At 55.2% G+C, this 14476-nt stretch overlaps 1 protein-coding gene across 8 annotated transcripts in view; it reads right to left on the bottom strand.

Moving 5' to 3' along the window:
* Nucleotides 1-2351: 2351 nt before the first annotated feature.
* The window catches only part of DLG3 (discs large MAGUK scaffold protein 3), a 78328-nt gene continuing 66203 nt past the window's right edge, over nucleotides 2352-14476 (bottom strand). For 3 of the 8 annotated variants that reach the window (XM_054289852.1, XM_054289855.1, XM_054289857.1), the window contains 10 exons: nucleotides 12443-12619; nucleotides 11707-11782; nucleotides 11032-11131; nucleotides 8332-8373; nucleotides 7609-7659; nucleotides 6782-6883; nucleotides 6443-6615; nucleotides 5791-5900; nucleotides 5148-5239; nucleotides 2352-3537 (listed from right to left, as the gene is read on the bottom strand). In XM_054289852.1, the coding sequence (XP_054145827.1) occupies nucleotides 3431-3537; nucleotides 5148-5239; nucleotides 5791-5900; nucleotides 6443-6615; nucleotides 6782-6883; nucleotides 7609-7659; nucleotides 8332-8373; nucleotides 11032-11131; nucleotides 11707-11782; nucleotides 12443-12619 (1030 nt within the window). In that variant the 3' untranslated portion in view covers nucleotides 2352-3430. Of the gene's footprint in view, nucleotides 3538-5147; nucleotides 5240-5790; nucleotides 5901-6442; nucleotides 6616-6781; nucleotides 6884-7608; nucleotides 7660-8331; nucleotides 8374-9348; nucleotides 9395-11031; nucleotides 11132-11706; nucleotides 11783-12442; nucleotides 12620-14476 lie in introns of all 8 variants that reach the window. The other 5 variants (XM_054289854.1, XM_054289859.1, XM_054289860.1 and 2 more) reach the window with 2 other exon arrangements.

The raw sequence follows: 14476 nt of genomic DNA on the forward strand, positions 1-14476 counted from the left end.
CAGGCCATGGGAGGGGTGTGTGCAGCCCCACATGGGCTGGGCAGAGCAGCAGCAGACAATATTTCTGTGCTGCTTCATCCCTGGCTCCACATCTGTCAGCAGGCAAGCAAAGTTTGATTTTTGAGTGGTAATTCTAGCATCAGGTCTGCTTAGCAACTGCTGAATCTTCTGGTGTTTTGTGGGCAACCACCACCACCGGGCTGCTGATCTGATCAGTTAAAGGAGTTTCTAAATGGTTTTGAATTTGTCCAGTGAGCTTCACAAACTCAACAGTCAGCAAACTGTATGCCCATGCTCAGTGGGTACAATATCCTTGTTCTCCTGAAATCATAATTTGCTTCTCTTCTGTGCAGTTTGAAAGTAAAAAAGAAATTGAGTATTTAAAAACCAAGCCCCTTCACCCTTCCTTCAGCTCAGCTAAATGACAAAGCAGATTCAGGCACAAGAGTACTGTGACACTCCTCTAACCACATTTGTCTCTCAGTGAACACTCCTTTTCTTTGCATTTGAAGGTACTAAAAATTATACCAGTTGTCCTTACAATTTTTCTTCTGATATTTAAACAGCATGTTAAAACTGTAAAAAGAAGCTCTATATTAGCTGAACTATGTATTTGCTTTGTCTTTATATCCAATACAAGAACAATTATATAGCAGCCCATGGACTGCTATATAATTTGTAAAGCAACTTCCCCAGAATTCAAGCCATGATCCAGAACACATTATGGTGTTGTGTCATCAGGCTAGACTTAACCTGGCTTAAAACAACCCAACCAAAAGCACTTTTCAGTGGCTGAGTTGCAGCTCTAAATAAGCCCACTTCCTTTCTTTTATTTTCTATTTTCTATCTTTTTTTTTACGTTTCCTTTTTCCACTAGGCAAGTTCTCAGGTATCGCCTTTTATACTAAAAAAGGCTATTTTTTTCCCCTAAATCAGTGTCAACACTCCAGTTTGCCATAAAGAGACCATATCAAGAGTTGCTAACACCAGCACCAAAAACCCCATATCTGGTACACAATGAAGGACTCTACAAGAAGGTCTCAAAGACAAGAGTTCTTTGCAACTCTCTGTTTATTAAAAATATATGTCTCCTTGGAAGAAACACTGTTAACCAACTACTGTTGTCATGATTGATTCAGTACTGTCAGCTATGCCATGGAGTACATCATCTTTTCTCCACGTGACTCGAGAGAGGGAGACAGGCTATTAGGAAAAAACAGAAAAAAGAAAAGAAAAAGACAAAAAAAGATAGGAATGTGTGACTAGCACCTTAAGGACTTTTGTTTCACTTACTCCACTTCTTCAGGGACCGACATTTATAGCAGCTGGAGCAGGACCAGCGGGGCAGGGGCTGGATGCCCGGCAGGAACCCATTGCCAAAGTTCTGTGTGCTCCTTTAGGGTCGGTCCCAGCGGCAGCAGAATCCTCCTGCCCTCCACTGTGCTCACAGCTGGGGCTGCTGCAGAGCCCTCTCCTGGCCCCAGGAGCTGCTCGGTCCCTGCAGGGCTCCTCCCCAGCAGCACAGGGACAGTGTCACTGACTGACACACACAGAGCCATCACCTCGGGGACAGGGACCGCAGGAGGAGACTTACCTGGGCGTGCTCGGACAGCGACCTCCTGTGCTGTGGGTGGCTCTGTGTGAGGAACAGCATCCACAGCTCTGGGTAAGGTGGGAGCACTGGGACCTGGACTCTGAGAACCCAGCACACGCTGCTCAAAGGCCACGAGAGTGTCCCCAGCTCCACACAAGGACCTGGAGCCCACTCAAGCACAAAGTGTCCTCAAAGACAGACATGTCTCAGCTTAGGGCCAAGTGTCTCCATGCCTCTCCTGAAAAATGCCAGTGCCCAGGGCATGGGGCACCTCTGCCCCTCAGCTGCCAGCTGAGGCACCACCCCAGGGCGTTGGGGTGGCTGGGGCAGGCAGCAGAACCCAGCTCCAGCCACAGATTCACACAGAATGTCAGAGCCAGGCACGGTGGCCGTGCTGTCACCTCTGCTGCAGGGAGGGCCCCTCGCGGGACAGCCAGCCCTGGCACGGGCACACAGCAGGGCAGGGGACAGAGAAGGGTTTAATCTGTCACTGATCTGCAAAATGGGAGTGTCCATCCAAGGCACAGCTGGGGGCTTTTCCTGCCAGTGGCTAATGCAGAAGGGAATGCCAGTGTGCTGCCACAAGCCAGAATGGGTCATTCCACCTGCACCCACAGGTACAGGGCCAGTCCAACATCCCAGGTTTTTCACAGCAACACAGGACAGTGAGTACATTTGTTCCATGTGGCCAGTAAAGTATTTCTTAACTAAACACCACAGATCTAGATTCTATTTACAATAGAGCCAGCTTAAAAAATAAGTTAAAAAACTGGATTTTATACCCATTCAGTTCATCATTGACAAGAGAAAAATGGAATAATAATAATAATAATTATAATAATAATAATTAAAAAAGCCAACACAACAACACAATATGGTTTTGGTTTAAAATCAGCTTAAAAAAATAGAACCAAAAGGAAACCTCTCATGCAAACACATAAGGTGATGTGTAAAACAATGTGCAATTTAATATGTAGCATCATCCATTCTCTTGCTCCGCAGCCTCCTGCTCAGTCTCTGTCTCTCAGCCTCTCGCAGGCCAGCTGCTGCTCCTTGCTCTGGTCCCTCCTGCACAGGCTGTACCAGTCTCTGGCCTGTCTCAGACCCAGGGGGGCTGCAGGGAACTGGCCTGCATGGGAGAGGTTTCCAAAGCACCTGGTACCGTTTGAGCTCTTCCTGCCCAAGTGGACTCCCTGCGCCGAGTGCTCGGGACAGAGGAACTGAGAGAACCTTGCAATAATACAACACCTTCCCAGAGAGGTCCCTCAGATTTCCTAGTCCACATACATATATATATATAATATATATATAATATCTCTCCTCTATATTATATATAAATTACATATACAGATAAATAAAATGCTTTCTGCTGCCCCATCTGTCGCACTGTTCAGAGCTGCTAGACGGTCACACTTGGAAAAATGCCCCTGGAGCTCTGATACCAGCTCATGTGTTCAGAGTCCATTGTTTCACTTGTCTTCTTACATTAGTCCTTAGCTGCCTCCTCCCATCTTGATTCTTCGTTTAGTTAATAATAATAATAATAATATAATAATAACAATATAATAATAATAATAAAAAAACGACCTTGAATGGGTTTTCGTCTGTCTCTACTGGAGCAGTGGGAAGGTCCATGCAGGAATGGTGGGAACAGTCACGTGATGAATGATATGAGTTCATCCCAACAAAAGAAACAGGACTAGAAAACTCAATTTTGCGACGATCTAAAAAAGGGAGCAGGAATAGTTTTCATATCCCTCCCCCTCGGGGCAGAGGGCTCGGATGGGTGGGACTTCAGAGATCTTCTGCTCACAGGGAAGCAGGAGGGAGACATCTTCAGAGTTTCTCTGGGGACGGGACCCAGATGTAGTGCCCGGACTGGTCCTCAATGATCTGTTTGATTTTGCTGTAAATTTCTTCAAGAGAGTCTCCTTGTACGATGGCTGGAAGAGGAGAGAACAAGCAAGACCCTGAGCCCCAGGCAGCACTGCCCTGAGTCAGGGAGAGCCCTCCTGGAGCCCCAGAGGGCACAGCCTGCAGGGGCTGAGCCAGGCGGTGTCAGGGGAGCTGCCCTGGGCCCCGTGACACAAAGGGTTAAAGCAGCACCTCGGTGGGGATTAGCCAGCGCTGATCCCAGCTGGCAGAGCTCCTGGCTGTGTGCAGGGCCCTCCACACCAGGCTGCTAATCAGCTTTGCACGCTGTGTCAGGCACCGGGGCTGCGCTGACCACAGCAGGGAAGGCAGGGCTGGGGCAGCTCATGGGGTGCACCAGGAACCCCCCCGAGGTGCCAGCTTCCTCCCTTCCCTCTGGTTTTCCCTCTGGCTGGCTGCTGAGGGCTCCTCCTGTTTGCCTCCTGTGCTGCAGGGTGGGAACACAGAGCTCTCAGGCTGGAAAGGCTCCCAGCCCCAGCCCCATCCTGCACTCCCCTGGGCTGCTACACCACAGCAAGATGCTCAAGAAGGGCCAAAGCTTTCCTGCCTCTGTCACCCAGCCAGGACCATCCTCCAGCATCTCTGCTCCCTCCTTCTGAGTAGCTGGCACAGAACCTGTGGCAGTGACCATCTCTCTGCCCATTACCCAGTTCTTTCAACACATTTCAGCCAACAGCATTCCTTTTTCACAGGTCAACATCAAACTCGCCCTCCAAGTGCACAGTGGCATGTTGAGGGCCTGTTTTCCTGGAAAAACAGCCAGCAGCTCTGGAGCCCAGGACAAGAGGTCTGGGGAAAGCTCACCGTGTTTGTACCCCATTATTTGCCCAGCTGAAATCAATTTTTGGAAAACATCCTGCTTGGGGTTTTTCCCAGTAGCTGTTAGGCAGGTAATGCACAGTTTGGCAACATTTTCATTCCTCAACTTCAGAGGAAACAGCTATTGCACTGGAAAAAGGATGGAAGACCAGTTCCTCTGCCTCTTCACCTGCCTGTGGTTTTCCAGAATTAATCATGTTACAAACATTAGTTCCCTAATGCACAAGGATGCCTGTGTCATGAGCAGTTCATCTCAGCAGGCACAAAGTGTCAGCAACCCCTGACTGGCTCTTGAGCAAAGACTACTTAGGAAGCAAGCCAAACTTCCAGTCTTTTTTGGTAGATGTTTTATAATAACTCAGGACTGTCTCCACCATTTAGGTCACTAATTTTTAATCTTTCCCCTTTAGAAACTTCTCTTTTCTCTTTTTGAAAATGCTCCCTGTTTCTCCCATGCAGGGAGTTTACTTCCTGTAGACTTGTAGCACTCTGAAACCCTGTGCTTCCCCTGCTCGGGGATTTTTAGATTTTTATTATTGTTGAAGTTGGCGATAAGCTTTCACAAACTCAGAAAATCCTGCCTGACAACTTGTCTCCTCCTCTCTGACTGGTTTACTCCTATCCACTGATCTTGGAGCAGTCCCCTTGCAGAGCCCTCCTGGCAAAGTGCCATTTCTGTCTTGCTTTGATGAAGCTGGACGTTTTCCCATGACCCTGCAGTGGGACAGTGCTGGTAGAGAGGTCACAGCTGCTGGATGGAAAAATGAAGTAAATCAGATACAAGCCTGCTCAGGACACTCACCTGTGAAATATTCTCCAAACTCTTGCTCAAGTTTCATGGCTTTGTCAAAGACCTTGTTGGCCTGTTCATATGTCTGTCTCCGGTTCATCTCCCTGCCACACACAAAAAATAAGAAAATTTTCAGCTCTTTTTCTCAGCAATGAACAGAAGCAAAAATAGCCCACAGAGCCAGGGTGCCTGGGAATCCTCTGCTCACAGGAATGGAAGGTGTGCAGGACCCAGCTCCACCCCCCACAGACCCCAGGCTGCCTTGGCCCTTCATCTCAACCTCCACAGTTCCTCCCACTGCCACCTACCCCAGCCCCTGCACCACAGCACGGTGGAAGGGAATTCAAACCCAGACAACCCCTTAAACTTGTGAGACTGCTGCTGCCTGCCTAGGGTTTCTCATCTCCATAAAACACAGAAATAAGCAATGTGACCCCTTCTGACTTGAGAAGGGTTTTCCCAGGCCCCTTGGTGCCAGCAGAATTCCTTCTGATCTCAGGGTCACTCTCAAGCTGTTGACTCTCCCCACAGATAATACTCTCTGCTGCTGCTGCTGCTCAGAAGAGTTGCAAGCTCAGCTCTCCCATTCTTTCCAGCCTGCTCTACCCAGGGCCAGGAGCAGCAGGACAGGCACAGAACACGGTGCTGCACTTACATGAGGGCTTCAATGGATTTAGGTTTGATGAAAATGGCAATGGGATAAAGTTGTGCTTGTCGCAACCTCTTGATAGCATTGCCAGACACATCCAGGATGCAGTGCTTCCCCTGGAAAGGAGACAGGCAGGATCAGACCTACCCACACACTCTGCTCTGTGTGGGAAACAGCTTGCTCATACAGATGTGCTTGGAAAGGGAGGAGCCACAGAAATGAACCCCACTCCTGAGGCACGAGCCAGCTCCCAATGGCCTCACACTCCTGCTTGCTCAGGGCAGGACAGCAACAATGCAAAGGGACTGAGCCTTTGTCTGGACTTGTGAAACTATTTACAAGCCCTGGGTAGCTCCAGGACTCCTCCAGAGGAACGCTGCTGCTTTGAGGGCACCCAGGTATCTCCATCCTGTGAGTCCTGAGCACAAGGCTGGGCCAGCAGTGCCAGGCTTTTGGGTGGAGTTTGGATGACAGAGGTACCATACTGAGGCAGAGTAACACAGCTGAGAAAAGCAGCCACATGGCTTGGCAGGACTCTGGAGGGAGGAGAGGATCTGCTGTGCTTGCTTAATGTGGTTACAGCCCTTGATTAACACCGGGGGGAAGGAGGGGAGCTGCTGGATGCATCCCAGTGCCAGGAATGGCACCTGGCACTCACCCGTTCTGCCACCGCCCGCACGGACTGGATGCTGGTGCCATAGAGATTGTCATTGAACTGCCCAGCCTCTATGAACTTGTTGTCCTGGATGTCTTTCTCCATCTGCTCCCTGGACACCACAAAGTGATAGTCCTGGCCGTCCACCTCGTTGTCACGCCGAGGCCGGGTGGTGTCTGCAGAGAGTGGGGACCAAGAGTGAGCCCAGAGTGACCCCACAAACCAGGAGGGACAAACCCACCCTGTGCTCCTGCCCCCTCCCCACGCCACAGGCAGGACCCTGCAAGGAGCAGAGCAAGCCCTGTGCCCTCCCTCCAGCTGTGGCCCCGAGCTGGGACTTACGGGGCACGCAGGAACCAAACTTGTGAGGGAATTCCGAGATGAGGTCGTCGTTAATTCTGTCCTTGGTCGGGCCCAGGATGATCACTGGCCTGGCATAGTGAACTGCAAACAAGAGCCACAACTTGAGCCCCACCTGTGCTGCAGAGCTGACCCCAGTGCCACTTTTGGCATGGACCTGCCCTCTCCCTGCTGGCAGTGGGTGCTCCTGCTCACATGGGCACCCAAAGGTGCCTCCTCTGTGAGAGTTTATCTCCTCCTGGGCATGGTCAACATGTCCTTCCCATCTGACCCAAACCATCTGCATGGCCCCAGGGAAGGTTCTGCAGGTCTCCAGGGTCGTGGATCAGCAAAGCTGCTCCCTTGCTTGGGCAGGAGCCAGATCCAGCTCCTGGCAAGGACAGACCACCGAGGCTGGGACTATTCAGCCTGCAAAAGGGTCTGCAGGGTTTGGGCATCAAGCAGGGTTAAAGGCTGTGGGCTGTGGCTGGGGGGGGATGCTCTGCTCTGCAGCAGGGACTGGGTCTGAAGCAGGAAGGGATAATCTTGTCCTCAGCTGAGGACTAAAGCCCAGCTCAGATTTAGCTCTGGATCTCTCCCTTGGTCTTGCAGATCACACACAAATCTTTTCTGATTAAAACTGGGCAGTGAGGCCAGGAAAGCCGTGCACACCTGGCTCCCCTGCTGCAGGCACCACACGGGACTCCCCTTGCACCCACCCTGCCCCGCTGCTGTGGCAGGAGGGGAGGGCCCACAGGACCCCCTGGCTGTGCTGGGCACACAGGTGGCCCCACTGCAGTGGGCACAGGGCAGCTCAGCTCAGGACTTACTTTCTTGCCGCGTCACTGGCTCGTACGACAGGATGGTGTCCTCTTGTCCTTCTGCAACAGAGCCAGGGGATGGAGGTGAGCACTTGCAGCGGCTTTCCAGCCCCTCTGCAGCTGTGAGGAGCTGGCCCCTGCCCCTCCAGCCTCCCCCAGCTCTGGGGACACTCCAGACCGTCCCCTTCACTCCACCCACCGATGTGAAGCATGCCGGGCATGCAGCTATGTGCCCTTGAGCCACTTTAATTATTCATGTCCCAGCTCTGGGTCAAGCCTCCTCCTTCCCTCCCCCACTGCTGCAGGCTCCAGCCCATTGGGATGTTGTGTCCTCCCTGCAGGTATTTAGAGGACTTTCTGGGGACAGAGGGAGCATCTGTTGCAGCTGGATCCCATACTCTTGTACAGGCTTGGGCTCCAGGAGCCATCTATGCTCCAGGCCTGGCCTCTGGCCATTGCTGCCCGTAGCAGGCACTGAGGATGGGGGATCACCATGGACTGGGAGCCACCACCCTGCCCTGGAGCAGCCAGGAGAGAGCAGGGAAGCAGGCAGGCTCACTGCTACTGCCAGCCCCTGCTGTCCCTGCCCCGAGGAGGGAGCTGGCTGCAGCATCTCAGTGTCACCAGCAGGAAGGAGCAGCCTCCAGACAGACAGGATGGATGTGCCCAGACGTGCACACGGACACACAGACACACGGACAGGGGCGGGAGAGCAGGTGCACACACACTTACTGGAACTGCTCTCGCTGTCACTGGTGTTTGATGTCACGCCCTCTGCAAAGCAACCAGAGAGATCCCTTCAGAAGGAGCCTGGGCAGGAGGCACGGGGGCAGCCAGCTGTCACCCAGCACTGGTGACCAAGGGCAGGACAGCAGTGGCTCCCCAAAACCTGCAGCCCAGCACCCAGTGGGACGAGTCTGTGCCTCGTGGGCAAGGGCGGCATCGTTCACCCTGGGCTGGGAGCCCGGGGACATGCAGGGGATGCTCCAGGAGGGGACAGAGAGGCCAGGAGGGCCTGCCTGGCACATGTGAGGGCATCCCAGGCCGAAGGAAGGGGGAGTGCACAGGGGGTGCTGGCAGGGGAGCAGTGCAGCATGCACACAGCGGGCAGGGAGGGCACGGCTGTGCTGGCACAGGGATGGGGACAGGGGATCCACTGCCTCTGGGGACGGGGCTGGGACACACAGAGACAAGACAGTGACAGAATGGGACAGAGTTTGGGGCTTTGCTTGCTCAGGCTGATCCTAGTGCTGCGACCACCCCACAGAGCCTTGCTGGCCGCTGCCTGCCCCAGTCAGGCTCTGCACTGCCTGGGGTGTGGGGCTTGGCAGGGAACCCACACCCCAGCTGAGAAGCCCATGGGGCTCCTCTCCCTATTCTGCAGTTCTGCACATGTGGTAACCCAGAGAAAGGTGGGAACACCTCAAAATGTTGTCACCCTCCCCATTCAGAGCAGGCCCACCATGGCCACGTCCCACCCACACTGGAAGTGGCTCCGAGTGCTGAAGCACCAACCAACGCACACAGGAGCAGGAGGAAGAGGATGAGGAGGTGCAGCAGGCACTCAGGGCACGGCCACCACCCCCACACAAGCTCCCCCACCCCGTCCCACGTGCAGCAGAGGCACCTCAAGCCCCGCAGCCCCCGGGCTCCTCCTGCCCTGCAGCCAGGGAAGCACAGCTGCCCCAGGCACGCCCCAGGCACCGCCAGCCACGCACAGGGAACAATGTGCATGAGAATTCAACTTACTCAGGTTCTTTGCTCCATAATAATCGTCACTTAACCCAGGGAAGTCCTGATTTCACAGACAGCAAGAAGGGGGAGAGGGGGAGAGAAGACAGTGCAGGAAAGGGGAGTCGGAGGGACGGGGGAGACAGAGCCAGACCAGCATTAGTGACAGGAGTGCAGAACGGCCCAGAGCTGCAACTGCAAGTGAGGTTAAATATCTTCAGAGCTGACACCATCAGCCCGCTGCCAACACCCTGCCTTGTCTGGCTGGACCCCCTCCGCCCCCCAAGCTCACCCTCTCTGCCACAGAGCCCCCAGGAGCCACCCTGGGCCTGGGGAGGGCAGGGCAGCCACAGCAGCATCGCTGGCAGCAAGCAGTTGCAGCCCTGAGCTGCTGGCACAGGGGCTGAAGTGTTTCTCCTCATGGGGTGCACCGGCAGGGCACAGCGGCTCTGTGCCAATCCAGCACAGCACACAGTCCTCCTCCATGGCAGGAGGACACATTTTCCCCAGCTGTGTGTGTCAGCTGCCCCACACCACAATGCTTGCACAGGTGGAAATGGGAGGCAGAGTCCCCCCAGTGCCAGCTGGGATGGACAGGGCAGAGCACAGGGAGGGAGCTGGCTGTGTGCCTGTGACACAGGCAGGGAGAGAGGGGCCTGCCCCATCCCCGTGCTGTGTCACCTCACTGCAGGGCAGCCAAAGCCAGCCCCAGGTTCAGCACGGATCTCACTGGAGCCCAGCCATGTGCAGGCACTGCCAGAGACAGGCGGACACACAGACAACCTCAGCACAGCCAGAACCTTGGGCTGTCTGCTAAAATCAGCTGGCACCAGCCTGGCATGGGCAGCACAGGGATGCAGGGAGCCCTTGGAGCAGCCCAGCAGCAGCTCCTGCTCTGTGTGACACCAGGACAGCCCCAGAGGGAGGGGACGTGCTTGCTGTGCTGGCACTGGGGCACAGACACAGCTCTGCCTTGCCCACTGCCCCTTCCCAGAGGTGTGGGCACTGCCAGCTGGGCGCCTGCCCGAGGAGTGGATGCAGCCCAGCACTCAGAGGAGGGGCTGGGTTTGGGGAGCAGCTCCAGTGCTGCCCACATCTGCATTTGGGGCAACAAGATAAACACCCTGCCTTTACTGGGAGCCCCAGGGTGGTGAGAGCTGTGGAGCCCCAACATCTGCAGCCAACTACCAGAGATGTGCCTCAGCCATGGGTGGGCAGCAGGGTCATGGCTTCCCTGTGAACACACTGGAAGGGCTCTCCAGTGGGAATGTGAAGCTGTGAGTCACTTCTAGGTAAGATGGAGCTGGGATTTCCCCAGGCCTGAGCCCTGGCAGGGACAGGAGAAGCTCTGCAGGAGGCAGCCAGCCCCTCACTGGGAGGGCAGCAGGCAGAGGGAGGGAGCAGAGCCTGCAGCAAAGGGGGGAGAGCAGGGGGAGGCAGAGCAGGGAGCTGGGCGGGTGTAAAGTTGGATGAAAAGATGAAGACATTGAACATGAGAGAAAGGAAGAGAGTGCCAGACTGCAGCTGTTGCTTTCATTTCCAGCTCCAGTTTCTCCCTAGCTGCTGGCACGACTGTGGAGCACAGACCTGAGTACAGGCAGGTGCCAGGACCCCTGGCTAGGGAAAGGTGCTGAATCTCTTCCCTCAGGGCAGGGAAGCTCAGGGGTGCAGGCTTTCCCTCTCTGGCCAGCTGCTACTTACGTTCCTGTCCGCTGCTCTCCTGGGCCAGGTTCTCTTTGCTCTTGTAAAATGGGAACTTTCGAGAGAGGCGGAAACTCTTTTTACGTTTCGTTTTGATCGACTGAAGAACAGGAGATGGGAGGAGGACAGAAAAAACAATGGTGTTTAACACATGTGGGAAAAATTAAAATGGAGACACAATGAGGAGCTGTGGCAGGGCAGTCACCCTCAAATGAAATCATGGAGATTATGTGAGAACTGTAATGCAGGAAAAAAATTAAGCATGGAGAAAAACATGTGGTAGGGATGCTGGGAAGCTGATGGGGCAGTCAGTAGCTCTGCAGGGGTAGCCAGGCTGCTCTCCCTCTCTTGTTGGCCTGTTAGGCACTGCTCGTGAGGTGTGAGGGCAGCTACCTTCACCAGCTACCTTCAGGCAGCTCCAAGCCATGAGCTCTGCCACCCCATCACTCCAATCATGGCTCCTTCCCAGTGCTTTCACACCATCCTGGGCTCCTCTGCTCAATCACTGAGGGTTTGTGCCAAGCAGATGTGGGCCTGGGGCAGGTCCAGTCACACAGCTCTTTGCCTTGGGATTGGTTTGAGCTGCCCCATGAGGAGCTTTTGCTGCTGGGACTCATCCTGCCCTCACTAGGTACCAGTTCCAGGTGCCCCACTGAGCCCCAGATCAGCACTTACCCTGTTGGACTCAATCATGCCAGTCCTGGCGTGGAACTTCACTGTTTTCAACCGTGCTCTCTCCTTCTTCTCCACCCTGATCAGGAGAGAAAGAGCTGCTAGTCCCATCCACGTGCCCTCCACGCTGCCCACGTGGCTCCTCAGGCAGCCAAAGGCACCCTTGGGTGGTGGCCCCATTGGCAAATGGAAGCTCCTTCCAAGGAAGGGGCAGATGTGGAGCTGCCTGCCCTGGGCCTGGCCCAGGCCATGTCTGCAGCAGCAGGAGAGGAGCCAAGCCAGCCTTCCCAACAGGGATAGGGACAGACTCAAGGCTGGCTGTGCAGACCTAAAGGCAGCAGCAGCCAGCTGCTCTGCTCTCTGTGACTCCCCGCCGCACAGTGAGAGCTGGCTCCAGAGCTGGGCAGACTGACAGAGGACACAAGGAGCAGCCCTTGCTCTCACACGGAGACCCAGACTGGCTAACACCAACTCCCCATCCCCACAGGCACCACAGAGGGGGCTGACCACTCCCCTCCTCACCCGGAGTCTCCCCAGCTTCGGAGAACCTGCCTAGGGCAATCTGCACACGGCCCCAGCTTGCAACCCAACCCAGCTGCCCTGCAGGCTGCACGGGGGCAGGAGCACTGGGACCACAGGGAGATCCCTCCTGAGCAGGGCCCTGGGGCTGCAGGGCTTGCAGAGCTCAGGGAAATCCTGGTGTCACTAGGTGTGACAGCTCCTGGTGTTGGACACTCACCTCTTCTTGCTGGGGATGACCCCGATCTGCTCGCTCTCGCCGTGGGCTGTCACCAGCCTGGCCTGCCACCACTCGTCATCCGAGGCGTTGATGACGTGCAGGATGTCCCCGTAGGAGAAGCTGAGCCCCTGGCTGGGCAAGCAGCTGTCCCTGGTCCGGTCATAGTCAAAGAGGGCTCTGGGAGGGGCAGAGAGCAGCAAGGCCTTCTCTGAGCACGGCCAGGCAGCGAGGGCAGCAGCAGTGCCACCCTCCTGGGGCACTGCCACCGTCACACCTGATAAAGTTCAACCCAAGCCCTGCCAAGGTGAGCAGTGCTGGCAGCCACCTGCACACCCCTGGGCTGGCAGGCTCAGCACAAGCCCTGAGGAGTGCAAGGCAGGAACAAGAGTGACTGAGAGAGAGACTGGACTGAGAGAACTCCCTGCTGACCTCGGCTGCAGGTGCACATGAGCCACACTGAAAGTGCCTGTGGTTGGTGAGCAGGCCAGGCCCACAGCAGCAGCCTGAGGAAGGGCTGCTCCCCACCATCCCTCCATGGCTGTAGGGCCAGGGAATGGGATAGGGAACATCAGACCCCACTGCTGGTGGGTGGTTGCACTGGCAGAGACCACCAGGCCACCACAGCTCTGAGCACAGCCTTTATTTATGTACAGAGCCTGTGAGTGAGGAATGCATCTCAGAGCATATATATCTACTTCCACAACTGATCCTTTTCATAGCCCTGAACACCTCCCCTGAGAACAGTTTATTGAGTTTAAAATTATCTTCAAAATTAAACTAACCAGCTATAGAAAAGACTTTGGTTTTCTACTAGAGGAGCACAAATGCTTTTCCTGCACACCAGCATCACACACAGCACTGCACCCTGTACCCATAAGCTGCTCTCAGAGGCTTCACCTGCAACTTGTTCTACTAATGTCAGATCACACAAACTGTGTCTGCTTTGATGCATTAACTTGCAAAAAGACAAAGAAAGGAACAAGTCACTAAAATTACTGGCAGCAAAATCTCTTGTATTTGGTCCTGGGACACTGGCCCCGCTGGCCCCCAGCCCAACATGAGCCCAGCATGGCAAACACTGGGTTGCTGCTGGTTTAATCCTGGCCCTAATAAACCTTCTGCAAGCAGGAGAGATGTCCTCTGCTCTGCTCATTACCCCCTTCCACTGTGGGGACTCCAAAAGCACACTGTAAATGGAAGGGCTGTGGGATCATGTGGCACGTCCCTGGGGAGCTGCAGAGCTTGGAGAGCATTTCTGCAGGGGAGTGCTGGGCTATGAAACCTTCCAGGGCACTTGGGGATGGGTCTTGAATGGGAAGAAAGGCTGCCCCATGGGGAGGGACAAGACCCAATGTGCCCTGTGCATCCAGATACATTCAGCCACCAGATCTGCTCTCCTTGCCCAGTCTGCTCAGGGCTGGGGCAGCTCCTGTGCCTGTTCCCCCTGCAGGGCAGCCTGGCTGGAGCTGGCAGCAGAGCCCCAAAGGGTGCTTTGGCTAGAGGTAATCGAGCCTTGCAGGCAGCTCCAGGCCAGAAGATAAGGCTGCATGTGGCTGGCAGGCCAATGTGAGGTCAGTGCCGCTGGCCAAGGCCTGGGGAAACTGGTCAGGCCGGTTTCAAAGGCAGGCAGGCTGTGAGGAGCCCTGCCCACTGCGTGCAGCCTGCCCTGAACAGGGCCCGTGCTCCTCCTGCCCACTCTGTGCAGCCTGCCCTGAACAGGGCCCGTGCTCCTCCTGCCCACTCTGTGCAGCCTGCCCTGAACAGGGCCCGTGCTCCTCCTGCCCACTCTGTGCAGCCTGCCCTGAACAGGGCCCGTGCTCCTCCTGCCCACTCTGTGCAGCCTGCCCTGAACAGGGCCCGTGCTCCTCCTGCCCACTCTGTGCAGCCTGCCCTGAACAGGGTCTGTGCTCCTCCTGCCCACTCTGTGCAGCCTGCCCTGAACAGGGTCTGTGCTCCCCCGTGCCCACTCTGCACAGCCTGCCCTGAACAGGGCCCGTGCTCTCCTCCCTGCCCACTCTGCACAGCCTGCCCTGA

Source organism: Melozone crissalis, unplaced genomic scaffold, assembly GCF_028551555.1.
Source record: "Melozone crissalis strain CALT ecotype California unplaced genomic scaffold, PUWL_Pcris_2 ptg000068l_1, whole genome shotgun sequence".
NCBI lineage: Eukaryota > Metazoa > Chordata > Aves > Passeriformes > Passerellidae > Melozone > Melozone crissalis.